General features: G+C 62.0%; 2 protein-coding genes across 10 annotated transcripts in view; one reads left to right on the top strand and one right to left on the bottom strand.

Moving 5' to 3' along the window:
• Nucleotides 1-1,656, top strand: part of SRCIN1 (SRC kinase signaling inhibitor 1) — a 180,072-nt gene extending 178,416 nt beyond the window's left edge. The window contains exon 19 of one of the 2 annotated variants that reach the window (XM_043536627.1): nucleotides 1-1,656. In XM_043536627.1, coding sequence (XP_043392562.1) covers nucleotides 1-177 — 177 coding nt within the window. In that variant the 3' untranslated portion in view covers nucleotides 178-1,656. The other variant, XM_043536612.1, reaches the window with a different exon arrangement.
• ARHGAP23 (Rho GTPase activating protein 23) overlaps nucleotides 1,656-26,116 on the bottom strand; it is a 124,702-nt gene continuing 100,241 nt past the window's right edge. For 5 of the 8 annotated variants that reach the window (XM_037886711.2, XM_037886709.2, XM_037886705.2 and 2 more), the window contains 14 exons: nucleotides 25,546-25,683; nucleotides 23,216-23,515; nucleotides 20,556-20,617; nucleotides 19,338-19,465; nucleotides 17,949-18,067; nucleotides 17,290-17,445; nucleotides 16,315-16,393; nucleotides 14,309-14,382; nucleotides 13,745-13,834; nucleotides 12,695-12,820; nucleotides 11,901-11,942; nucleotides 11,406-11,499; nucleotides 7,885-7,916; nucleotides 1,656-6,752 (listed from right to left, as the gene is read on the bottom strand). In XM_037886711.2, the coding sequence (XP_037742639.1) occupies nucleotides 5,592-6,752; nucleotides 7,885-7,916; nucleotides 11,406-11,499; nucleotides 11,901-11,942; nucleotides 12,695-12,820; nucleotides 13,745-13,834; nucleotides 14,309-14,382; nucleotides 16,315-16,393; nucleotides 17,290-17,445; nucleotides 17,949-18,067; nucleotides 19,338-19,465; nucleotides 20,556-20,617; nucleotides 23,216-23,515; nucleotides 25,546-25,683 (2,601 nt within the window). In that variant the 3' untranslated portion in view covers nucleotides 1,656-5,591. The remainder of the gene's footprint in view (nucleotides 6,753-7,884; nucleotides 7,917-11,405; nucleotides 11,500-11,900; nucleotides 11,943-12,694; nucleotides 12,821-13,744; nucleotides 13,835-14,308; nucleotides 14,383-16,314; nucleotides 16,394-17,289; nucleotides 17,446-17,948; nucleotides 18,068-19,337; nucleotides 19,466-20,555; nucleotides 20,618-23,215; nucleotides 23,516-25,545; nucleotides 25,684-26,116) is intronic. The other 3 variants (XR_006287641.1, XM_037886708.2, XM_037886707.2) reach the window with 3 other exon arrangements.

Here is a 26,116-nt window from a genome sequence, read left to right as displayed (position 1 = left end):
CCCTTCTTCCCTTTAGGCTTTGTCTTTGGTTACTGCCTCTTAACCAACCACCACCGAATCCTCACCGGGCTGCGGAAAGCCTCCCTCAGGGGGCTGCAGTCTTCGCGCTCGGTCGCACTGGCGTGTTTCCCGGTCACATGCACACAGCCTGCTAGCCCCAGTTACCCTGGGCTTTAAAGTGAAGCGAGTTGGCCCAGCAGGACACTTGACGCAATGGGTTGATCGCTGTGACGAGCGGGTGATCAGGTCAGGCTGTCGTTTTCCGCAAGCGGAGGGCTAGGCCGGGGTCCCCGCCGCAGGCCAGGTCTCCCCTGACAGCCGCGGAGCCGCTCTCTGCCGACGGAGCAAAACCATCGCAAGGAGCGGCGGGAGCTGTGGCGACGTCAGGTCTGGCGCCGTAAGGGGCCTTGGTGCAGCGGTTGTCAAACTGGGGGGGCGTCAGGGCTGGCTTAGACTGGCTGGGGCCGAAGCTGAAGCCCGAGGGCTTTAGCCCTGGGCGTCGGGACTCAGATGACAGGCCCCTGCCTTGGACTGAAGCCCTTGGGCTTCGGCTTTGCCCCACCCCCACCTGGGGCTCAGGCTTCAGTCCCCCCCTGCTGCGGTGCTATCATGTTTATTGTCAAAAGGGGGGGGGGCGCAATGCAAATCCCTGCCTTGGAGGTTTCACGGGCAGAGGCTTAGGTAGGCCCTGCGCTGTGAGCAGCGGGTGCAGCCCCGGATCACGAACGGGCTGGCGCGGCTGGTACTGGGCAGGGGCGAAGCCCGTGCTGGGGATGCAGCAGCCTGTGGGCTCATCTACATCTAAACTTGATCACTGTGTGACAAGTCACCCCCCACCCGAGCCCCATAGCTGTGCTGGCCTCACCCCCGCTCAGACACACGCCTGTTGCCCTAGCTACCATCGCTTGGGGAGGTGGCGTTGCTACAGCAACGCGGGGGACCCGGGGGGGGGGGGCCCAGCCATCGCGTTAAGAAGCATCTCCATGCCCGTGGTGCGGCGCCCCTCGTGTAGACAGGGCCTGAGTTACCACTCAGCCAGGCCCTCCAGCTGTTCGCCCTGTGGGGGATTTACTCTGGTCACGTGAGAACACGGGTACGAACGTGAGCCCAGTGGGGCAGTGCAGACGAGCCCCCCCCAGCCCTCGTGTTCGGTGTTTGTACAGCGCCTAGCGCCGTGGGGCCAGCACTGGGGCTGCCGGGTAATCCTGCAAGACAAGTAATAATGATAACGATGCTAACAGGGATTGCAGTTGCAGCCTACCGCCCCCTTTTTGCAGAGAAAGTGACGCAAGGTGGGGAGCCTTGATCAACCCCAGCCGGGGGAGTTTATTTTGTGGGTGCAGCAGGAAAGCATGCCACGTCCCCTATTCCCCCCTGAGCTCTGCCTCTGTTCCCCACATCACATGACTTCACTGAGCCACCATCAGCTTAGCAGCCCTGTGGGATTGTCCAAAGGCCCCGAGCCAACCAGGTGCACAAGGCACACGAGTGTCATCACAGGAATTGCCGTAATGCACCATCCAAGGGTCACCTCGCCCAGGGCCAGCCCAGGCAGCTGTTCAGGACGGTGTCAGATGTTGGAACGGCCTGGCCCACATGGGAAAGTCTGGCTGCTAAAAAGCCAACCGACCAGTTCAATAAAAGCCAAAAGTCTGTTCCTTGAATACGCCGCTTTATTGCCAACATATAGACCTGTACGTCGGCGAGGGCTAGTTCCAAACCAGGTGGTTTTTGTGGTTTTTTTTAGTTTTGCAAGTTCCATATACATGGCTGACCTTTTACAACACATCAAGGGAAAAAAATGACACATGCAGGAAGGTTTTAAAAATTCAACACGGTTACAGCACTTGGTGGTTTTCTTCTGGGTTTTTTCAAATGAGCGAAACTTCTTAAAAAAATCCTTATAAATTCTTTGTAATATGTTACACATTTAAAGACAATATTTACACACACAAAATGAAAACAAAAAGAACTTTACAGCAATTATTTGCATAAAGTAAGAACGATGCATAAACTGGAGGAAGGTTTTTTTTATTTTATTTTTAAAATCCCCCCAAGGCCTCTCATTGGAATGGCTGCAGTGTGGAGCGGAAGATGCGGCGTGGCGTCCCTTCCGAGCCCCCGCGCCGTAGGGGGCAGCTAGACGGTCACTGCAGAGACAGTCCTCCTAGTTCATTAAGACAATCGCCTGGCACGGGGCTGCACTTGGCTTTTTTCTAAACACAGAGATGGGTGCATTGGATTTGGCAGGGGGAGGGTTGTTTTTAATTTTGACCTAAAAGGGACCCCCCCAAATTATTACAAATAATATAGCAGCATGAAAACACAGTTTACCATTTTCAAGAGGAAAAATACAAACAACTGCAAAGGACGACGGACGCTTGCTTGCTTGGTGGAAAGTGGGACTCTCTGTGCATGGAATCAATACGCTGCCCGGCCCCAGTTACCCGGGATAAATGATCTTATGCCAATGTCAGCTCTCCTGACGCTGAGCAATGCAAAATCTTCCATGGCACTATGTTTGTAGCGAGAGACAGGCCGCCTGGGCTAGCCACATTCCAGTTTGCACACGATCAGCCTTACCTACCTGCAGCGCCCCTCCAGGTCCCACTGGATCCCTTCGCCCCGGCCTGGCCCGCCCCGTGCACGCTTGTACAGCTGCTGCGGCCCTCCCCGAAGGCGGCTGCATCGCTTGCGAAAGCGCTTTGAGCCGACAGGCAGCGGTCGGTGCCCCCAGCTGGGCGGGTGGCACAAGCGCCGGGCCGCTGGCGGCGTGACAGAAAACAAACCACAAACGAGGCCGCTGGCGCCTAAGGCGAGGTCAGCCTGGTAAGTTCCTGGGTGAGAAGAGCAGGGGAGGGCGAGGGGAGTTTCGCAGGGTGGACACGCTCCTCTCGGAGGGCTTTGAACGCTACAGTCCTTGTGCCTTCCACGTGCTCTGCAAAGTGCTCCGGCAAGCCCTGCAGTCACACTCAGTCCTTGCCGGGCTCCAGGAAGCGTCCGCTCTCTCCGGGAGGGCGCTCTGGCTCCCAGCCACGGGGTGCAACCCTATTGAGCACGGCAGGTGCATGCGGCCCAGCTGTTCTGGGCAGGTGGGGGGCAAGGATTCAGGTGGGCACCGAGGGGCAGCCAGGGAGTGCTGGGGGGGAACCAACCGGGCGGTGAGAGACAAACACACCAGGCCTGTCGCTGGGAACGTGTGGGCCAGAGAGGAAGCGAGCTGGTCGGGCTAAAAGCTGGGCTATGCAAGGTGGTGACTGGGATTGAACAGCCTGGGGAATGGGCACTGCTGCTTTCGCACCCAGCTGGCACCGGGGCTGCAGCATTAACACTGGGCTGCCCACAACGTGCTCCTCCCCGGCTGTGAACAGGCTCGGGGCCGGATGGCACCAGTGGGCCCTATGGGTTTACCCCGGGCCACTTCCCTGGTCAGCGCTGCTAGCAAGGGCCTGACTCGACACATGGAGTCTCAGTCACGTGAGCCCTGACTTCTCCCAGCGCCGTGCACCACGGGACCTGGGCCTGGCTGCTCTCTGCAGGGCCACTTCTGTGCCCTGTGCGCACCCGCGCCGCTCGCTCACGCCCGGCCCAGCCCAGCCCTGCTTCTCAAAAGGGCTGCAACCTGCCTGGCTGGGTCACCTAACGCTCCCGCTCCCAGCTGCCTGCTCCACTTGCCCAGCCAGGCTGAGCCTGCCAAAGACCCCCCCAGCCCCGCTGGGAGTGCCCGATTCCCACCAGACGGCCGAACCTCGGGCGGCTTCGCCCCTCTCAGCCTACCTGCTAGGCAGCACGAGCTGCTGAGTGTGAACCCCCCGTCCAGACACAGGGGCAGGAGGCCTCGGGCCGCAGAGGGTCGTGTCCGGGGAGGAAGGGCAGCTGCCGAGTGCTCGGGGCTGAACTCTAGGCCCCAGTGACGCCGGTGGATTCCTCCCTCCTCCCCGAATGTTCCTGGCTGGCCCACGTACCTTCCCTGGCTGGATTTCCCTGCCGCACACAGCGTGGGTAGAATCACCAGCAGCTACACTGGCGGGGTGGGGGGAGCTTGGGGAATGGTGACGGGCACGCCGGGGCGGTGGGCGTGCAAGGAAAACTCCCACGCCTGGAGGGGAATGGGCCACTGGAAGTGCTGAACCAGCCGTGGCCTGGGTCCCCTTCCTGCGCTTCGCCAGCCACTGTTCCAGCCCCTGCTCCTTCCCCTGTGGCTTTGCAGGCTGGCAAACAACAGCACCACCTGCCCCCGGCACCTCCTCCCTGGCAGAGAGCAGGACCTGGCCTGGCCTGGCACAGGGGAGGGGCTGGGGAACAAAGGGCCCCTTGGCACGAGGGCCATTTCCCAGCATTCACGCGGTGCCAGCGGGCATGTGGTCACCAAGCACATGCGCCAATGAAGCCAACACACCTCCAGCTCCCAACTACCCAACGCTGACTCACGCTGGGCACAGGGGCACCCAGCAACGGGCTCCATGGGGCACAGCCACGGCACACACGTGTCAACGGGAAAGCGCTTGGGCAAAGCCCATTGGGGGCGCTGCACCTGCAGGGCCTCCTGTCTCCATTCTACAGCCGCCTCGCTCCCCCTGGACTGGGGGGGGGAGGAACCGGCTTGGGAAAGGGGGGCCCCTCTCTGGGGCAGGCAGGACGGGCTGGGACTGGGGTGCCAGGGACCCTGCGTTCGAAGCCACCCCACGTTTCCTTGCACCCAGCGGCACAGGGGCACGTTCTCTGAGCCGAGGGGGGCTGGGGGGGCCCAGTAATGTGATGCCAGAGCTGTGGCAGCATTTCAGAGGCACCAGCTCCGGCTGCGAGGCGGTTTGGAGGCTGGCAGCGGGGGACTGGCAATGGTCTCATGGAAATCGGAGCACCCTTCCCCCTCCCCCACCCCCCGTGTCAGGGGGGGAGCAGCCCTTGGCAGCAACCGCGGGATCCCCCATCAAGGGGTGGTGCAGCGAGAGCCACGCACACTCCGGCCGGTGAGGTCTGGGGGGGCAGCAGAGAGGATCTGGCAGCCTCAGGGACCCCACAGCCATGCAGGGAGATGTGCTGGGGGGGCCGTGAGGCCGGGGAGGGGTTGCCTGTCTCAGACCAAGTGCTTCCTATGGGTGTGCGGTGACCGCCCACCCGTCCCAGCTGCGGGCTGGACCCCAAGGGCTGGGATCCCGGCTCTGTGGCGAGGCCGGGACGCTCCGAGTTGCGGACGTTCCACCCCCAGGGGTGGGTGAGTCTTAAAAAGGGAGCCAAATTAAAGAGACCCACGATTAAATCCACAAACCAAGGGAGGGTCGTTCAATTAACGCCACGCCCAAGCGCCGGCCAGGCAGCGCAGCCAGGGCAGCGAGGGGGCGTCTCCGGCAGCCTCGGGAGCCCCGTGAGAAAGGCCAAGGGACGCTCCAGGGGCAAGGCCGGCAAAATCAGGGCAAGTGGCTGCTCGCCCCTCGAGGGAGCTCCTACCTCTGTGCAGCGCCTGGCACTGGGTGGATGGGGAACCGCCCGGAGACGGGTCCTCAGCCTTCGCCACAAGAGGCCGCACAGGGGGAGAAAGGGATGGCGGGGAGGGAAAGCAGAGACAGCCGGGCCTCGGAGTCTGGAGGGGGTTAGAGACACTGGTGGAAGCGGAAGGAAGCTGCGCGGGTGGGAGCCGGGCCCCGGTCGCCAGGGTTCCCCTCCGGGCCCTTACTGTGCTGCTGCTCGCCGGCGCCGCCCTGGTGGCTCAGTGCTGAGGACGAGGAGGGCCTGGCCTTGGTCGACTCCAGGCTGCTGAGGCCCGAGTCCTTGTTGTCCCTGTGCAGGTCCCTGCAGGAGGCGCCGGCGTCCGGGGGGCAGAGCTCGGGACCCGCGGGGGGCCCCGGGCCTGGCGCCTGCTGCTCCTTCCACTCGTTGAAGTTGAGATCCTTCAGGCCGCCGGGCACCACCACCGTGTGGCGCCGCCAGGAGCTCTTCTTGCGCCGCGTCTCCGGCGAGTGGGGCTTGCGCAGGCGCACGGCCAGCATGTCGTCGGCCGAGCCCCGCAAGCGCAGGCGGATCTGCTCCGTCAGCGAGGGCCTGGCCGGGGCCCCGCCACCCCACGGCTCCCCGCCAGCCCCCAGGGGCCGCAGGGACTCCTGGCTGCCCTTGGCCGACGACTCGCTGTCCAGCCGGGGCCGCGCCAGCTTCCGGCGGGCCAGCGTGTCGCACTGGATGAGCCGGTGGGAGTTGAAGGAGGCCCGGGCGAGCTTCTCCTTCTCGCCGCTCTCCGCCTCGGGCCCCTGCCCGGCGCCCAGCCCCGCTCTCCTTGGCAGGAAGCTGCTCTCCGTGTCCGTCTCCACATGGCTGAACTCACTGCGCTCGTCGTCCGCCTCCTCGCCTCGGCTCTCAGCCACCGACTGCACCTCGGAGCACAGGCTGCGGTCGATGGTGGACAGGGTGGAGTAGCCCGAGACGATGGACCGGGCGTCCGGTGCTGGCTCCCTCGGCCCTGCCGGCTCCTCCACGCCCGCTCGGCGACTCGGAGCGTCGCGCGTTGGGCCTGGCTCTCCAGGGGCTGTGCCGCGCCCCGGCCCCTTGGCCTCTTCCTCCTCCGCGCCCCCGTCCTTGGCCTCCTCCGCTCTGCCTTTGCCGGCGCCCTTGGTGGCCTCGTGCTCCGAGTCGTCGTCCGTGCTGCTCCCCAAACGCTTGGCCTCCCGCCGCTTCTTCCTCTTGCGGTTGACGGCGGCGATGAAGGAGATGGCGAGCAGCTCCTTGTTGTACTGCTCCTTCCGGGGCGCCCCCGAGCCCTGCTGGAGAGAGAACCCCCCCGCTTAGTGCCACGGCCCCGAGCCCGTCTGCGCCCCAGGTCGCGGAGCCAGGCTCAGCTCGCGCTGCTTCGCACCGAGCGCTTGGGCCGCTGCCCTGGCCGCAGCCGCCCTGCCGCAGCAGTGCATTCTGGGAAAATTGAGGGTGTCATCTCATCATGCCGTGGTGCATTCTGGGGGGGGGAAAATCTAGGCCACTGTCTCATATTGCTGCAGTGCATTCTGGGACAAATCGAGGCCGCTGGCCCATATTGCTGCAGTGCATTCTGGGAAATATTTCAGCCACTGTCCCATATTGCTGCAGTGCATTCTGGGGACATGGAGGCTGCTATCCCGGTCCTGTGCCCATCTCTCAGGGCACAGGATTGCATGTGCCTTCCCACTCTTACATGTCCCACCCAGCCAGGAGCTGGCCAGCCCCATGGACCCAGCAGAACCACCAGGACAGAAGCTAAGAAGAGCTAGAGCCAGCCCTGCTCACGGGAAGGGGCCTTGCTCAGGAACCCCACACAGTTAGGAACCATGTCACATGTTGGCAGGAAACATACGTGGGATGAACCAGGGTTAGAATTCCGGAAACTGCAGAGACATGCACAGCCCCTGGTCAGGATCAGGGCCCTGTCGGACTGGGCAGATCTGCTCAGAGAAACTGGCCAAGACACTCCCTCCCCCAAAGGATCTAAATAGACAAGGGGGAAGAGGGGAAACTGAGGCAGAGAGCGAGCAGGCTGAGCCAGGAACAGAAATCAGTTGTCTTTAACTCTCAGGCCAGGGCCCTACCACCGTCCTGTGATTTGCAAGGTCACCTTGAAGCTTTCTCCTGCCTCATCAGACCCAAGTAAACCCTGCGACCTCCCTCCCTCATGCAGAGTTGGCAATCCCGCTCTCCCGCCCGTCTGGCTGCTCTCCGGAAGACAGGACAGCACAGCCCCAGGACTGAGGTGGGAAGGGCCACGTGAGGCATTAGCTGCTGAGCTGCTCTGTGCTTTTACAGCAACAGGATGTATTGGTAAAACGCCGATTTTCCACCCTGGGTTTCCTGCCCCTTTCGCTGGAGATTTTAGCACACACAGGACCCCCCCAGACTCCAGAGCGTCCCTCATAGGGGAGTCCTTACCTTCGATTTGGCAGAGCTGCTATTGGTTGAATCTGTAACACAAAAGACAGAGCAGGGATTAGGGAGGGCGGGGGAGGTCTTTACTAGCGTGGGGGGGGGAGGGAGCTAGGGGGCGTGCAGGCACCACAGCAGAGGGACATTTCTCAAGGGCATTCGCCAAGCTCTCCCTCCACGTGCGGCTCTAATCAATGGTACGATCAGCATCCAAACGGATCCAGCAACTGGCAGCGGGGCGCCCATGCTGGGAAATTAACGAGGCCCAGGCGTAGCTGTCAGGAGGGGCGCCAGGACAGCGGGATTTTGGGCACTTTGCAAAAAGTCCCAAAAGCCCTTGGTTTCAGGCTGGACCAAACGTTTCGATTTCTGACCATTTTTAAACATGTTTGAATTTATTTTTTAAATAAAATTTGAGGAAATTTTGAAGAAAAAATTCATTTGGAAGGGAAAAATCGAAAGGATTTGTCAGATTTATTTTTCTCTCAAAATGAACAATTTGGCAAAACGGACGTGAATTTGCCAAATGTTCCAGCGCCGCCGATACCAGAAAAAAATTTCAGCCGCAATATTTCGCAGCTCCAGCTGGCCGAGCCATGGAGGTTCGTGCGCCTCCAGGCAGCGGCTGCCCCAGACTCGGGGAGAGCTTTCCGGGGATCTCTGATCCCACAGAAGGAGCTTCCAGGAAGTCCAGTGATCTCCAGGTCCCTCTGTCCACTCACGTGCGACCCACGCGCACCCCGCTCACACAGTCGCTGGGTTAATCACAGCACGGGGGAAAAGTACAGAAAAGGAAACGAGAAAAAAGAACCCCGCCCAGCTGAGAAAGGCCCAGTCGCCGGAGCCCTGGTCACACACCCAGCAGCCGGACGGGTCCTGCCAGTGGCGTTAACGGACTGGAGCCACAAGCCCAGGACGGACGGATGGGGTGGAAGGGGACAGCGGCGCGATGGGAGAACACAGGAGGAGTTACTCTGCTGGCACCTGGGGCTACGGAGGCTGGTTCCGGGGAGCCCCAGGCAGGGTTATGCAGCGCTCACGCGCCCCAGGGCAAACCAGTCTCGTGACACGGGGGAGCTCTATTTTCTGATGCTCACTGAGCTCAGGTTAGACCCAGAGGGGCCTGATCCCGATTTACACTGGGCCCCCTTTGCACCGATCCCTAGGGCCAAATGGTTATCACGGACGCTCCAAGCGGTTCAGACTCATGGCCTGCAGGGCCAAAGGCACAAGCTCCTACCGCTGGCACTAAAGAGGAGGTCTCCTATAGCTGGGAGCAGCCACCAAGGCAATGTCCCCCCCCCATACTACAGCAGGGAGGTGCAGGGGGATTTTTAGTGGGGGGCCACCGGCAGATCCCCGATGGTGGAAACTCCATCTGAAGTCAGGGGGCGACGCCCATTCACACCAGCCAGGGACCCGAGGCCGTGCGCAGCGAAGGGCCAACGCGGCAGGATATTGCCCACGGGCTGCCCGCGCCAAACCCGAGCCCAGCTCTCTCGCTGGGCTGGAGGAGGGGCGAGCCCCAAGGAATGCACAGGCGAGGGCCGTGGGGGGACTGTGTGTTAATCTGCAATGTCTCGCAAGCAGGTTAAGGGGGGAGGAGGGAGAGGATGCACCCACCGCGCCAGCCCCCACTCCACCACACTGAGAAGCACAAGGACAAACACAATGACCCCCAGACACACCCCACCCAGGCGGAGGGATGGGACTCGCGGCTGGTGATTATGAGAAAGGGGGCCAGGAGGGGAATGCTGAGCCCCGGGAGGATCTGGAATCCCAGCCCCCGAACCTGCAGCTAACCACCACTGGGAAGAGCGAACTGTGAACCAGGGGGGCTGGCGGGTCAGCCTGGGCTCCTTGGGTGTGGCGCAGGGGTGGTGTGGGGTGGGGGGGGGCGGGGGCACAGCCGGGATGGGGCTGGGCTGCATGGCCACTGCGAAGGCTCAGAGAGGGGAGAGGCCAAGAGATGAAGGAGCGTCTCTGCACCCTGGGCAGGCAGAGGGATGGGGGTCTCCCAAGGGCCCACTGATGACCTCAGCACCCTGGAGTGGGTGGCACCAGCTGATCTGACTCCAGAGGGATCCCCAAACACCCACTCACATGGCCAGGCTCGTGCTTCTGGCATTCACAGATCCCAGCTGGCAGGGTCCCCCTGCACCCAGCTACGGCTCGGCTGGGCCGATGCCAAGCACCGGGGACATGGGCACCAGGACCAGCAGGCCTCTGACCCGACGCCGCTGGGTGCTCTCAGGCGGGCAGGGTGGCAGAGGGTCGGCGCTCCCCTGTGCTCCCCCACAGACCAAACTGCATGTCAGCGGCAGAGCCCCCCATGTATCCAAAGCTGCGGGTGGATGTGGGGGGCGGGGTCCAGATCATTCTTCCTCTGACTGCAAGAGGGACGAACCACACCAGGGGGTGCCAAGCTGGGGGTCGTGACCTTGCAGAGGGGGAAAACGGGTACCGGGGGGCATGCCCCCCTGCCCATGGGAAAGGTGGGTCATTGCCCAAAGAAAAGCCACGTGGGTCAGGTGTGCTGCGGCCAGCGCCGTGGGGTGGGGGTAGGGGGCGCTCTTCCCAGGGGGATCGGGCAGGGCTCCGGCTCCCCTCCTGTACCCGCGCTCTCACGATCACCCGACGGAATTAGTGCGTGAGCAATGCACCCAGGCAGCAGCACTGTACCCGCTCTAGAGCTCCAGGAGATCCGCTGGAGGAGGAGGAGGAGGAAGAAGAGGGAGAAGAAGACAGCAGAGAGACGTTTAAGGAAAGAGCATAAAGAATCAACGTCATTTCAAAGCCGCTCCGCTCCGCACGCGCCGCTCGAGCCGGGGGAGAGGGACCAGGCACAGGACAGAGGCAGCCAGTGGGGGCGGGCAAATAAGCTCTGCCCCCCAGACCCGTGGCAGAGCTGCTGGGGCTGGCTGGCTAGGGAGGGAACAATGGGCAGCCCTGTGGTTTGATGGCTGGTACCTGGACTGTTCCACGATGGGCCCTAGTGGGGGGCTCAGGGACAGCAGCTATCACGGAGTATACGCAGGAGAGGACCTGGGGAACTCACTGACACTAGACCAGCGTTTCCCCGCAGTAACACTAGGGGGAGCCCAACTGCAGTTGGTAACCAGCCCATGGCCAGTGATTGGCTCCTTGTTGTTCCTGGGTGCCAGCCTCCCCATCACACCCAATCCTCAGCAGTGGGCGTGGCCTGAGGAAATGCCCCGCCTCCTGCCCAGGAAGGCTCGTGCCCGCTGCTAGACGGGCAGCTCCTGCGTCACTAAGGGCAAGCGGGAGCCCAGGTCCCCAGCTATCCTGCAGCTCCTCAGCCCGCTTGCGAGGGGCGTGCCCAGGGAGGGGGATGCTGGGGGTGCCCAGGGAGGAGGGGGATCCCCGGCTTGCCCAGCAGGGAGTGCCTGACGGGGAGAGCCCTGGCCTGGCCAGGGGCAGTGGCCCAGTAACTCCTGCGAGGTCACTCCTCCTCCGGTGCTGCCGGCTGAGCCCCGACGGCCCCACGGCTGGAGCCTTCCCCTCACCTGAGGCGTCCCCTGGCACCACCGTCCTCCCGATGTTGGGGAGCAGGTACTCGATGTTCGGCACCGACTGCGCCTCCTTCTCGTCCACAGGGGTCTGGAACGGCAGCCGGGGGAGAGCGGTGAGCGGAGCAGCCCCTGGGCCCAGCCCCGACTCCCTTCCGCGCTGTCTGCCGAGAGCCCCCTGCCCCGCCAGCCGTGGGGGACAGAGCCCCGTGGGGGGAGCCGCTCGCCCTGGCGGGGTCCGTCCCCAGGAGCTCAGCGGGGCGCTGTTCACACACAGGGAACCAGCTGGCCTCCCCCTCCACTGGGGTCTCCAGCAGGGGGCAGGAGAGAGGCTGCCCCCAGGCCGGTCTCGCGAGGGCCGTGCATGCAGAGGTCAGGGGGTGCATTCAGGGACCGGCTGCCCCCAGAGAGGAGCAGCCCTCCCACGGCTGGGACAGGTGCCCACTGGCGGCCAGGGAGCCAACCCACCTGCTCCCCCGGCCTGGGACTCACCTTCTCCCCCTTGTCCTCCTTGTCGCTGAAGAACCAGTCCGACTGTGGGGGCAAGGAGAGGGGACGAGGGTCAGAGCGCGGCAGGATGGCAACGCTGGGGCTTTCCACACCGGGCCCCTCCTCGCAACCCCCGCCCCGCAGCACAGGGCCGGCATCGCCCGCTCCGGGGGGGGAAAGAGAGGCGGGAAGGGGGGTGACTGGCTCCAGGTCGCCCGGCTACTGCCAGATTCATTCCCACGTCGCCCCCACCCAGCGCGGAGATCCGAATGCACAAGTCTCAGTCTGACTCTGCAGGCCCCTCCGCCCCACAGCCTGAGCCCTCTCTCCCTCCCCTCCAGCCTGCCCCACAGTCCCGGGGCACCCGCCCCCTGCTGTCTGACCCTGCACACCCTGCACCGCATTGGGAGCTGAACACGGCAGATCCCGACCATTCAGAAAAGTCCAACCCCGACCCACTGATGTTCGGCTTCCAAGGAGGGACTTTTCCCTTCAGCCTGGTAAGATGGGCAAAGAGCAGGGGAAGCAGGCCGCCGGGGGCCCCTCCAGCCCAGGGGGAGCAGGGCGCTGGGAGCTCATCCTGACAAGTAAAGCACAGGGGGGAGAGGTGGGTGGGGGATCTGGGTGCCAGGGGCCCGTCCTGCCCAGTAAAGCGCTAGGGAGAGCTGGTGGGGGCAGGGCACCGGGGGCCCGTCCTGCCCAGTAAAGCGCTAGGGAGAGCTGGTGGGGGCAGGGCACCGGGGGCCCATCCTGCCCAGTAAAGCACAGGGCTGAGCAAGGGGCCGCCTGTCACTTACATGCTGGATGAGGGTCTCCACGATTTTGTAGCGGTCTGGCATGTGCGTCACCATGTCCGTCATGTTGTCCTCGGATGTCCGGACCAGCGTGGGGCCGAAGACCAGGGCCAGGTTCCGGGGCTCCATCTGCAAACAGGGCAGGTAGTTACAGTCCCGGCAGCCAGCCCCACTCCTGGGTCCCAGGAAACCCCATCCCGGTGGGTACTATCACCCTGCTGTCAGCAGCCTGAGCCCAGCCTGTGCGCCCCCCTCTGGGATCGGACAGTCTCATGCCAAGGCCCTGGGCTGGAAGATCCCAGTGATAAAATCACATCAATCCCCAGCCTGGGGGAACGGCAACCCGTCCCACCTGATCTCGTCACACCCAGATTAGCCAATTAACTAATGAACTCACAGTCACTTTCCCAGCACCGGTGGCTTAGGGTGATCATCCCCTTCTTACAGATGGGGAAACTGAGGCAGTGGCCAACACTGTCACAGCCAGGGACAGAACCCAGGAATCCTGACTCCCAGTTGCCCACTCTAACCATTAGAGAATGCTGCCTCCCTCTCCACTTAGCTTTTGAGCTTTGCTTCGCAGTCCAGGAAAGGGCGCTAGTCTGGAGCTTGGGAGATCAATCCCCTGCTCCGCCACAGACGTCCTGGGTGACCTTGGGCAGGTTACTTAGGACACGTTTACGCCTGGAGCTGGAGGTGGGACCCCCAGCTCGGGCAGACACACCCACACTCGCTCTGATCACGACAGACGTGCCGTGGCAGCCACACAAGTGGCAAGAGGGGCTGGCCGCCCTGCGTGCGATCCCAGCTGAGACCCCAGGTCCCCGTTCAGTACAATGCAGAGAACACGCAGCGCTGCTCAGGGACTCGGCTCTAGGTTTTCACGTCCACGCCCTGCTGGGGAACCTGGGGCATAGACCACAGAGCACTCAGGCCCTGGAGAGCACCAGGCGTCCCGCACACAGAGAATCCTGGGGCCGGGCTCAGTAATGCCCAGGGCTCTCTAGCAGGGCACGGGGGCTGGCTGGGGGGGGCAGGTGGTGGCAACGATACCTTGTTCTTCTCGGAGTGGTCCGCGATGGTCTTCAGGTGTCCCACCAGGAACTTGAGTGTCTCGTAGTACTGTCCCGGCAGGTCCCGGATCTGGGGGGGGGCGCAGAAGCAGCATGAATGCCTGGTCAGCCACAGAGAGGGACAGGGACCCCCCCCCCCCCCATCCCAGCCTCACTCCTTCCTCACTAGGGCCCTCCTCATTCCGGATCGGCCCAACCATTCTTCCTCTGCCCCCCATTGCACACACCTCCCCTTTTCCAGGCTGGAGGAGGGAGCAAGGCAGGATGCTCTGCACCCCCCCAGCCTCAGGACAGGGCTGGGATCCCCCCACGCTGGACAGGCCAAGCCTACCAGACAGATGGAAAGGGAGGGAGAATTGTTTCTGGGACGGCGGTGACGCCGGCTCCCCGCCCATGGGCAGGAGGTTTGGGGGCTCAGAGGGTGACCCCTGCTTGACGGCTGTGGCAGGGGGACCTGCGGAGGGTTCCCATGCCCAGGAGGGACCGACAGTCCCGAGGGAAGGGCCCTGCCCCACATGGGACAGGCTCTGGCCACTCGCCGTACCAGTTTCCGCAACGTCTTCAACCTCTCGCTGGCATCTTCGATCCGGTTGGCTTCGATGAAGTCGTTGTACTTATCTGAAAGCCAGACACGCAGAGAGAGGCCGGGTTCAATGGCACCGCCAAGCACGGCCCCGAGGGGGCGCCCCGGGGCACTGCCCGCTGGGCCAGGGCCGGGGGTGAAGCCCCAGGCGGGTGCACTGCTAGAGACGCTGATGAGGGGTGGAGAAGAGAGGAGCCATCAGGCCAGGACGCAGGCAGCATTCAGCGGTGGGCACGCTGGGGCACGGGCACAGGGGTAAGGAGGAGGTGGGGCAGCGAGGGGGCTCTGGGTGACAGCAGTATCAGAATATCAGGGTTGGAAGGGACCCCAGGAGGTCATCTAATCCAACCCCCTGCTCAAAGCAGGACCAATCCCCAATATTTGCCCCAGATCCCAAACAGCCCCCTCAGGGATTGAACTCACAACCCTGGGTTTAGCAGGCCAATGCTCAAACCACTGAGCTATCCCTCCGCCTAGTAACATGTACTCAGAAGGCTCTGAGCAGACAGATGGATCATGGTGCTCAGGGACTGCTGGCAGCACAGGGCACATGGGTAATGCAGAGACAGCGGATGAAGGGGGGCAGTCTATATCTACGGGGCTCTGGGGGCTGCTGCATGGACACAAGGGTTCCCAGGGCAGATCGCCAGGCAGCGAGCGGAGCAATGTGCCAATGACGGGGTCACAGAGCCATCCCCCCAATGCAGCCGACACACATGGGCTCACCACTGGGGCACCAGCGGGACAAGGGCTGCCTCCGTGAAGGAGTCCCGAGGCCACAGGCGGGGGAGGGGGGACACGTCCAGTAGGGAGGTGTGGGTGAGGGGAGGGCTCCAAGTGGGCTTTAGTCACAACAGCGCAGCGAGTCAGAGGCTGCAGGGGAACGTGGTTACCATTGGGCAGCAGAGACACGCACCAGAGCCAGCCGCACTCCAAATCCTGATCCTAGGAGAGGCTGAGGAGTTTGTGTGTGTGTGTGTGTGTGTCTGTCTGTCTGTCTCTCTCTCTCTCTCCTCTGGCTGTGTATGCATGTGAGAGAGAGAGAGAATCCTAGAACTGGAAGGGACCTTGAGAGGTCCTCTAGTCCAGTCCCCTGCACTCAAGGCAGGACTAAGTATAGCATCTCTGACAGGTGTTTGTCTAACCTGCTCTTAAAAATCTCCAATGATGGAGATTCCACAACCTCTCTGGGCAATTTATTCGGGCTGAACCACCCTGACAGGTAGGAAGTTTTTCCTAATGCCCAACCTAAACCTCCCTTGCTGTAATTTAAGCCCATTGCTTCTTGTCCTATTCTCAGTGGTTAAAAACAATTTTTCTCCCTCTTCTTTGTAACAGCCTTGTATGTACTGGATAACTGTTACCATGTCCCCTCTCAATCTTCTCTTCTCCAGACTAAACAAACCCAATTTTTTCAATCTTCCCTCATGGGTCAGGTTTTCGAGACCTTTAATCATTTTTGTCGCTCTTCTCTGGACTCTCTCCAATTTGTCACATCCTTCCTGAAATGTGGTGCCCAGAACTGGACACAATACTCCAGTTGAGGCCTAATCAGCGCGGAGTAGAAGGGAAGAATTACTTCTCGTGTCTTGCTTACAACACTCCTGCTAATACAGCCCAGAATGATGTTCGCTTTTTTCTGCAACAGCGTTACACTGTTGACTCATATTTAGCTTGTGGTCCACTATGACCCCCAGATCCCTTTCTGCAGTTCTCCTTCCTTGGCAGTCATTGCCCATTTTGTGTGTGTGCAACTGATTGTTCCTTCTAAGTGGAGTACTTGGCATTTGTCCTTATTGAATTTCGTCACAGCTCTGGCTCTGCACGCATGTGTATGTCCCTCAGCTGTGTGTGTGTATGTGCATGTGAGACGTGTGTGTGTGTGTGTGTGTGTGTGTGTGTGTGTGTGTGTGTGTGTGTGTCGTCTGACTGTGTGCGTTGGGGGTAGGGTTATACCCCGGACTCACCGTCTGTGAACAGGGGCTCCGGGAGCTTCCGGAAGAAGGATTTCAACAGACTGCTGATGACATTCAGGTCCTGCCACCTCTGTGTGGGGAGAGGAGGCCGTGCTTAGGGGGGAAGCTGCCTGGGGTGGGAAGGCCAAGAGCGGGCAGCCCGGTCACTGCTGGGGGAACCTCAGAGCCCAGGGCCTGGGGGAACCACAGGGGCCTCACTGCTGGCATCAAGCTAACCAGCCCCTCTTCCACTTCATGCGAGAGCAACTACTAGCAATGCCCGCCCTGGAGAGGGCGCCGGGGAGGCTCCTGGCCCCCTCCGGGACAGCAGGAGCCAGGCGCCAAGGGCAGCCTGCAGTGAGGAGTGTAACTCTTCTGGCCCGTGCCCAACGCCGTGGGATGTGGAGAGGGCGAGCCGGGCCGGAAGCGGGCGTAAGTGGCACCGGCAGCCATCAGCGGGCGCAGTCCACGAGTGTAACTGCCCCCCCCCAGAAAAGGCGCTAACAGGAAGATGCGAGGCCAAGCATGTCCCTGCCCCACACACACCCCCCCCCCCGTTAATTCCCATTCCTGCCCCCCAGGGCGCTTGGGAGACGACCCCTGCTCTGTGCGTGCTGGGTGTTATTACAGCCCAGTCACTGGGACTGCCCGGCCTGGCCAGTAGGGGTCGCTGCTGCTCTGCACAATTTAACGTCAGCGGGCAGCTGCAGCCTGTTGGTTTGTAGCACTGGGACGCCGGGGCTGGGGCCACGCCAGGCTCTCGCCCAGGGGCTGCTCTGCCTACAGGCAAACCTGGCAGCCTCGGGCAGCCGGGTCAGACACGAGGGGTGCTGGGGCCCCGCTCGGCAGGTCCCAACGTTGCTCGCTCAGATTTGGCCTGCCCTCCCCTCTGTCCTGGCAGCCGGGCCAATCCTGAGCGACTGGCGCTGTTGAGCCCTGCTGTTCTGGGGGCGGCACATGGGAGTTTGGCCGAGGGCGGCTCCGCACCTCGTCCTGCAGGTTGATCTCGGTGCTTCCCTTGTTGAGCTGCTCCTGCAGGCTGGACACCACGGCGTTGTTCCCGGGGACGCGGTAGATGCCCATGTACTCCAGGCCCTTGTCCTCCACCACCTTGCAGCAGGCCTCCACGATCAGCGGGACGTTCTGCAGGGAACAGACACAGCCTGAAGGAGCTGAGACCACAGGGAGGGTCTGCTGTTCAGTGTGTGCGGAGCCGGGGGGGGGGGGGGGGCACAGATGGGCACAGCTGGAATGGCAGATGGCAGATGTTAAGGAAGGGGGGGGCTCAGAGCGGGCAGCGCCATGCCCTCATTCTGCCTGGGCGATGGGGGGTCAGAGCAGGCAGAGCCATGCCCTCGTTCTGCCTGGAGGGGGCCAGAGCGGGCAGTGCCGTGCCCTCGTTCTGCCTGGGCAGGCGGGGGTTCAGAGCAGGCAGAGCCGTGCCCTTGTTCTGCCTGGGGGGGGGGGGGGGGTTTCAGAGCAGGCAGAGCCGTGCCCTCGTTCTGCCTGGGGGGGGGGGCTCTGAGCAGTCAGAACCGTGCCCTCGTTCTGCACGAGGCGGGGGGGGGGCTCAGAGCGGGCAGAGCCGTGCCTTCGTTCTGCCCGGGGGGGCAGCTCAGAGCGGGCAGAGGCAGGCTGGGACCTACCTTGTTGGCTGGGGCGGGCTGACAGTCCTCCAGCCTCACGCCGAAGGCCCGTGGAGCAGGTTTCTTGTTCTTTTTCATGATGTTGATGCCCCAAGGGGCTTTCTGGGGGGCACCGTCATCTAGAACCAAACTCCGCGTCAGTGTCCAAAAAGTGAGACCCAGGGGAATAAAGACCCCCAACCGCCCCCACGCCACAGGGCCCATGACTCCCGCCACCAGCCTCGCCGCCTTTCAACCCCCAACACAACCTCACACACACACCCGCCACCCGTGCTGATCTGGGCTCGTCCGGCCGGGATCTCGCCCCGCAGGATCCTGCACTGAGCGGACGTCTGCACGCGTGGTGCGTGCTCCCCGAGGGAGGTGCGTGTGCAGCGGAACGTGGTTTCTGGAGGGCGTTTGGGTTGGGGGGGCGGTAATACAATTAGACCCGCTGCTCTGGGTCTAGGTTGGAGGAGGCAGGTCCCAGAAACGCACCGGGCACTGGGAGGTGAAAGCGGCGAGGTTTATCACTGTCCTTAGCTCCCGGGGAGCTCTTTGCCCCGCCTCGGGCCAGCTCCGAGAAAGCGCCGTCTGCCCCACAGCCACGCTGGTCCCTGCAGCAGGTTGCGCCTGGCCCGAGGAGCAGAGATCTTTGTCCTGGAGCTTCAGACCGTCGTGTCGCTCCCCTGGGCCCAGGCCATGGGGAAGCCTGTGGACGGAGTGGAGGACAAGCGCGAAATGCTCAAGGTAGCCTGCAGTACCGAGGAGACGCCCTGTGGCGTTCTGTGCCGGCGGCCAGCGTGGCCAAGTGCCGACTGCTTCCAGCCCACGTCTATCGCACTGCTGTGATCCAGCCGCGAGGCGACGAAGGCAGGGGAAACTGAGGCCAGGTCTTCGTCCGCCAGGCTGGGCGGAGGTTCCTAGCCAAGCGGAGACGGCAGAATTCGTCGTTCGCAGATGCTGCTACAAGGAATCCGGGAGGACGCCTGGACAATGGACCAGTCACGGGAGAGCGTAGCTTCAACCCACGGAGACGACCGTGTCCATGAGCTCTTCCGAGCACGGCCCTCTGCCCCCCAGCAACACCTCGCTCTGGCTGGGGCCCAGCTCCCGCCGGCAGTTCTTCAACCCAGAGCTGATCTTAGCCGAGCACTGGGCCACGCTGCGGGCAGCAGGCTGGTGGACGTGGCGAAGGAGAAGCAGCGCCATGGATCAGCTGCAAGTCGCTGGCGCTTGAATGCGGGTTGTCTGACCTGGTCCCCTAACGGCTGCACGTCGATGTTGATCCACAATCTCACACACCCCACACATCCCCATCACCCCACAGGTCCCAGCCCCACAACGCAGACACATGCACAGCCCTGGGCAGCCACGCGCGCTGCCCCCCACGCCGGCGTCTGGGTGTACCTTTAGTCACGGCCGTGTCCTGCCTCGGGGAGCGGGGGGCGCTCGTCCCCGTCTGCTTCAGGAACTCGGCCTTGATCCCCAGCCCGCGCGAGCCCTTGGGGGAAGAGTCTGGTTTCATTCCAGAGGGGCTGCAGAGAGAGCAGATGGGGGGGCTCAGCCTCGCATGCCCAGCAGCCTCTCCTCTTGGCCCCCGGCCTCCTAGCCCCTCGCACCGAGCACACCCCGGATCACAGCCACCCCTGCACAGGGGGGCAGGCTTTGGTGGCAAAACTGCAGTGCAAGGCATCCTGGGAGTAACTATGCAAATTAACTCTGCCACTTGACCACAGTGCTTCACACAGCAGTGGGCTCCCCCTTCCTGGGCACACCCAGTGCAGCAAGGGCAAGACCCCTCTGCTGCCCAAACGTTACAGGGGCATGCGAGCAATGCAGGTGCTCCCTGTTCCTGGCTTGGCCCTCTCTGCCCCAGCCACAGGGCCACGTAGAGATCCCCAGCTAATGGCAGTCCCCCCCGCCCCTCCAGCAGGATCCCCAGCTCTTCCGAGCCGTGGTCCCTACTGAAAAGTCCCACCCGTTGAACCCAACTCGGGTTCAAGTCGATCTAGCCGCACCCGTGTAAACCCCTGGCAAAGTCGCACTCAAACCGGATTCACCCGGCGCTTCACACCGGTTTGGTTGAATTCAGCAATTTTCTGACACAAACCCGGCTGAAGTGCTGCTCCACTAGGGAACGGCAGCCAGTTATCTCCACCGCTCAGGACAAATTCCCTTCTCTGGACGGGCCGGGCCTGGGTGCAGGCACTGACACACCACGCCTTTCCTCCAAGGGCCCAAAGTGTTTTAAGGACCCAGGTCAGTATCATGAACCTCATTTGACAGGCACAGAGTGTGGAGTGACTTGCCCCAGAGAACCCAGGAGTCCTGTCTCTCGAACCACACAGAATCCTCCAGATAGTCGCCCCCAGTGTAACCACTCCCGCCCCGGAAGGTTTGCTAGCTGTCTGTCCATGGCACTTCTCTGGCCCCAGTCTCTAAGGTATCGACCCTCCCAGGTGATCAGCCCCTTGGACAGAGGCTAAGTGACATGCCCAAGGCCATGCAGGGCGTCTGTGGCAGAGCAGGGAACTGAACCCAGGTCTCCCACGTCGCAGGCTAGTGCCCTAACCACTGGGGAATGCTCCCCCCAGCAGGTAGGCAGCAGGGGCACAGAGCCCTTACCTCACTTTCCGGTAGTCATTTAGCTTCTTGTTGATAAGCGCTTGGCTTGCAAACCCGGGGTCCTGCAGCGGCACAAAGACAAGAGGGAGGAGAGAGCGTAAGCATCACGTCTGGCACCAGAGTCCAAGCGAGCGCCGACTCTTCCATCAGCCGAGCCCCTTCCCAGAGAGGCCAATGCGGCGAGGGGTTCGTGCGGGGGGCTGGGGGGCTCACTGGCCCTTGCACTGGCATGCTGGAGGATGGGCACAGCAGGAGAGAGCCCCACAGCCTCCCCTGAACCAGCTAGGACCAAAAGCACCAGGGCCATAGCCCCGGAATACGGGCCTGGCTGGGAGCGCTGTACCGGGCACAGGCAGAGAGATCCCCATCGGTACCGAAACCTCAGCCCAAGGGGCACCACCAGCCCCCCGGGGCCAAGCGCACACTCCCAGGCTGCAGTTCCTGGGATGCCCAGCGTAGCAATCCCCTGCAGATGGCCCTTTGCTCTCTTCCCTGGCTTGGGAAGGCTCCGGGGGTTCCCAGAGATCAGGCTCCCCAAAGGCGGCTGGTTAGAATCATAGAATATCAGGGTTGGAAGGGACCTCAGGAGGTCATCTAGTCCAACCCCCTGCTCAAAGCAGGACCAATCCCCAATTAAATTAAATTAGACAATGGGGCTTATGAAGCTGCACCCCACGTAACTCTGGTCAGCCAGGGGCCGGGTTTCTGGGGAAACCAGCATCATTCCCTGGACGCCCCCTTGCACCCGTATCACTCTCCTGGGGCTAGCACCTGGCTCTCTGGGGTCGGACAGCTTGGCGAGAGCACGGGAGGTGCCTCTCACCACTCCCCGTCCTACTGCCTGGAGATCCCTGGCTTCATCACAGCCTCCCCACTGACCCTGCATGGGGGGCTGGGCTGTGGGGCAGGCCTCTGAACCCCAGGAGCTCCACCACTGCTATGTCCTGCCAGTGAGAACACAGAGCTGGCCAACGCCTGGGGAGAGGAGAACTATCACATGTTCCATGTGGGGCAGGATCCTCCGGGAATCCTACGCAAATTCAGCCCCCATAAGGCAGCCTGAGCTGGGGACGGATCTAGGGCAGGTCCCACCCCTCTAGTGCCCTGAGCTGGGCACGGATCTAGGGCAGCTCCCACCCCTCTAGTGCCCTGAGCTGGACATGGACCTAGGGCATCTCCCACCCCTATAGTGCCCTGAGCTGGACATGGACCTAGGGCAGCTCCCACCCCTGTAGGGGCCTGAGCTGGGCACGGATCTAGGGCAGCTCCCACCCCCGTAGGGGCCTGAGCTGGGCACGGATCTAGGGTAGCTCCCATCCCTATAGTGCCCTGAGCTGGGCACAGAAATAGGGCAGCTCCCACCCCTATAGTGCCCTGAGCTGGGCACAGATCTAGGGCAGCTCCCACCCCTATAGTGCCCTGAGCTGGGCACGGATCTAGGGCAGCTCCCACCCCTGTAGTGCCCTGAGCTGGGCACGGATCTTAAGGCAGCTCACATCCCTGTAGCGCCCCCTGAGCTGTGCTCAATTCTCCATACAATTAAAAGAAACTCCAGCTAACTTCTTCCAAAAGCCAAAGTGGTGGATTGTGAGGCCCACACCAAACCAGCAGGTGTCTCCCTTCTCCTGCCCTATAGCCCAAACTGCTCCCAGCCTTCCGCCTGCACCCCGGGAAGGGAAGAGGAGCTCTCCTGGGGCTCCCAGCTGCTCGGAGGGCACGGCGGCCACAGCACTGGAAGAAGTGGCTGCATTACATAGCAAGGCCTCTGTAGAGGGACGTTCATGCCTGGGATCCCTGGAAACTCAGATAATTATCCCTCTGCAGACCAGCAGGGGTCGCCATAAGCTAATGAACACACGAGCCAGCTGCTCAGGACCCGTGTAGGACTAGGGCACTGCAGGGATAGCTTAGCGCCAGGGAGGGGATCTCACCAGGACTGACCCACAGGGAGCCGTCAGCCAACTGCCTGGCCTGGCCTCTCCAGCTCTTGACTGAAAAGAGGGGGCTGGAGAGCGGTGCTCTCACCCGCACCCCAGGGCGGCCACTCACCCTGGCCCTGTCCTCTCCTGAGCCCTCCTCTCATCAGTCCCTGCAGGATGACAGGCCCCGGGAAAAATGACTTTGTACAGAGTAAGGAAGGGGGCACGCTCCCTGGATTGGGGGAGGGAGCAGAGGGATGCTGGGAATGGAGATGCACCTGCCACATACAGCGCCCCCAGACTGTGCCCAGCCAGAGGCTAAAGCCAACAGCATGAGATGAAGGAGGCTGACCCAGTCTCCTCTTTGAGGGAGTGGTGATGCTCCAGTAGACTACAATTCCCAGCATGCAGTAGAGACCAGTCAGCTGGGGTGGAGAAGCATGGCATGCTGGGATTTGGAGTCCCAGTGCACCCATCAGGGCAAAGCAGAGCATGGCATGCTGGGACTTGGAGTCCCAGTCCACCAGCATTGCATGCTGGGACTTGGAGTCCCTATGAGCTGGTCCTCCATCCAGAAGCGGGCAACTGCGGGCCATCTCCACTGGCCACGCTTGTACCAGCCCTGCCCTAAAAGGAGGAGCAGAAGGCAAACAGCTGGAGAGAACCAAAGTGGTTAGTGCCGGGGCGTCTGCGGAGAGCCAGGGGCCTGGAGGGAGCCAGGAGCCCCATGCTGGCTCTCACCTCGCCCTCGGCCTTGCTGTTCTCCCTGACGACTTTGATCCAGGCCAGCATGTCGTCCCGATCCTCTGCCTGAAAGAGATATTCACAGAAGTCAGCGGTCGTCAGCCGGAAGACGTGCTTCCTCTTGGTCTCGCTGTAGGAAATGTCCACCAGGCACGCTCGGATGCTGATCGGCTGCTCCTCCTCACCTTGGGGCGGCGTGTAGGTCACGGCCTCCCGCCTGTCCTTGCACAGGTAAAGTGAGTGTGCGCGGAGAACGGCGAAGACACGCTTCCACTGCCGGAGGCCCCCGCCAACTTTCTGCAGGGAGAGAGGACCGGGCAGTGAGCGCTGGCTGGGAGAGAGCCGGTCTCCCCTTTGGCTAGACCCCCGGGTACTGCCGCCTGCCATGAAACGGGGATCTGGCATTGACATGAGCACCGGTTCAAGGCACTGCCACGCAGCCTAGACACAGGGAAAGCCTAGGCCCGGGGCTGGCTCTGCCCACGGCAATGCGACCTGGGCGTGCACACCCAGCTGCAATGTAGGGACTTGGGGCAAAGCCCCCCAGCCTCAATCCAGGTCCAGAGCCTCTGCCCAGGAAATGCCGCCCAAGATGCTGCTGCCCAGCTTCGACCCCGACACAGACCACAGGCACTGCTGGCAAAACTCGACCAGGGCAGATCACGCCCCGTCTGTGCATTCGGCCAGGCAGACGGCAGATCCCCACAGAGCAGAGACACTGAAAGCGTGTAGCCCCCGTTTCCAACGTGTTCCTTTCAGCTCTGACCTATGGATTTCAAGCGGGGGCCCAGAGAGAAGGACCCCCGCTGCCTTCTGGTAGCAATCACTCCATTGTAATCACAGCAAAGCCCACCCCAGGGCTGACACCAGGGGCTGCAACAGGGAACGCTGACCCCTTCTCTCCCCTTCTGGCTTTGATTGTAACGAGGGAAATCATGTTCCCCAATCAGAGGATCAAACCCACTCACACCGACCTGGATCCGCCCTATGACCCCATGAACCTAGCCCTCCGAGGCATGATCTACTCCCGGTGTTTCCCTCTCAATCCACTCACACTGACCCCCTGCCCCGGGAACTGAACCCCTCTTGGGTGGCGATAGGGGAAGGCCTCCATTCAAACCCTTTCACTTACAGGTTGCTCCCAAGCCCTGCTCCCGTCCCCTACTCCAGCCTCACCCCTGGGAGACCCCACAGAGCTGCTCATCCAGCAGCCGTCTGACTCAGAAGGGCCAAGATTCCCCGTGCCCTCGAGGATGCTCGGAGGCAGCAGGATGGTTCCTCTCCCTTTTAGTTCCTGCGGTTCTGACAGCGGGCACTCGCTGGCTGCATCTCTGGGGTGGTCCGGTAGCCCCACCCTCCTTTGGGTCTCCCCCAGGGCCACCTACACACACAGGTCCAGTTTCCTTCGGCTTCCCCCCGCAGATCCCTCCTCCGGGCACCCACCCACTCCATCCCAGCCCTGCTGTCTCTCATCCGACCCACCACCACAGCCCTGAGAGTGTCTGTGGACCTGGCCGGGTGTGATCACTGCACGGCACTGATGCCTGGTGTCTGCAGCCTGCAGGGTACTGGCACTGGCGTGACTGGCAGGGGCGGAAGTGCGGCCACTGGAAACCGCTGCCTTCCTCTCACTGGCCAACCCCGCCCCAGCTGCCCCCACCTCCTGGCACAACCCTCCGCAGGCCAAGTGCCCCTTGCCAGAAGAAACGGGCTCCTTTCTTGAGGGCAGGCCCCTGATTGTCCAGAGTTCCTACATGTGCCATCAATGGAATCTGATTGGCCAGAGATCCCTGCGTATGCCCAAGGACAATCCTGTGACTGGCCAGCACTCCCCACATATATGGGGCATCGTTTGTGGGTATGAGACTTCCTCTGCCAGGTTAAATTCCAGTGGCTGTTCTCCTACCACTCCTGGGCTAGCACACGGGCTGACAGGGTGCTTGGCAGAAGGGAGAGTTTCACGGGACCCTCTGGAAGGCAGGATGCCTGGGTTCTATTACTGATGTGTGAGGGGGTATGGCCTAGTGGTTAGAGCATGGGCTACTGGGAGGCAAGACTCCTGGGTTCTATTCCCAACTCTGCTGCTGACTCCCTGCGTGACGCTCGCCAATCACTTCGCCATTCGGTGCCTCAGTTTCCAGTAACAATATCAGGGTGTTCTGAGGCTCGGTTCATTCACGTTTGTTAAGTGCTTTGAGATCCTCAAGACGAGAAGGGGATCACATGACACATCACACAAACATCTCCAAAGAGGGGTTTTTCTCTTCCATACAAGCCCACCCAGCACTTCCCCCCTGGCCTGGGGTTCCTGTACAGCGGACACGTACCTTCCCCTTTTTGGTGAGGATCTGTTTGTAGTGGAGCCAGCCCTCTTTCCTCACGTCGCTGAAAGTCACGTCCGAGAGGTCGGAGGTCGAGTGCCTCTTTGATCGCGTGTCTTCAGACATTCCGAGGCTGTCCAGAGACTGCAGGGGGGGAGGAGAAGGGAGAGATGGGTGTACGGCCCTCACGGGTACTGCACTCGCGCCCTAGCAGTCCAGAGGCAGACAGGCACGCATGGTGCTGGGGGAGGAACCTCTCCAGCTCTAGCACGCTACCCCTCTCACTCTCACCGTGGGACACTACAGGCACTGGGGAGAGGAAAGCCAGGCCTCCCAGCTCGATCAGGCCCAGCACTGTGATAACACCAGGCAACTCTCAGGCTTTGTCCCCACCAGGATTTCAGCTGCTTCAGTGCAAATCCCTCATGTAGACAGAGTTTCCACGGGGGCAGCAAAACTGACTCACTCTGGCCTGAAATCAGGCTGGCGCTGATGCAAGTCATGCTGTGCTCGGTTAAGCTGTGTCTGCATGAGGGGTTGAAACCAATGAGCCAAACCTGGGGGCTGAAATCCCAGT

This window comes from Chelonia mydas, chromosome 27 (genome assembly GCF_015237465.2).
Source record: "Chelonia mydas isolate rCheMyd1 chromosome 27, rCheMyd1.pri.v2, whole genome shotgun sequence".
NCBI lineage: Eukaryota > Metazoa > Chordata > Testudines > Cheloniidae > Chelonia > Chelonia mydas.
Note: the sequence above shows the minus strand (reverse complement) of the source record. Positions and strands in the feature narration are given on the sequence as shown.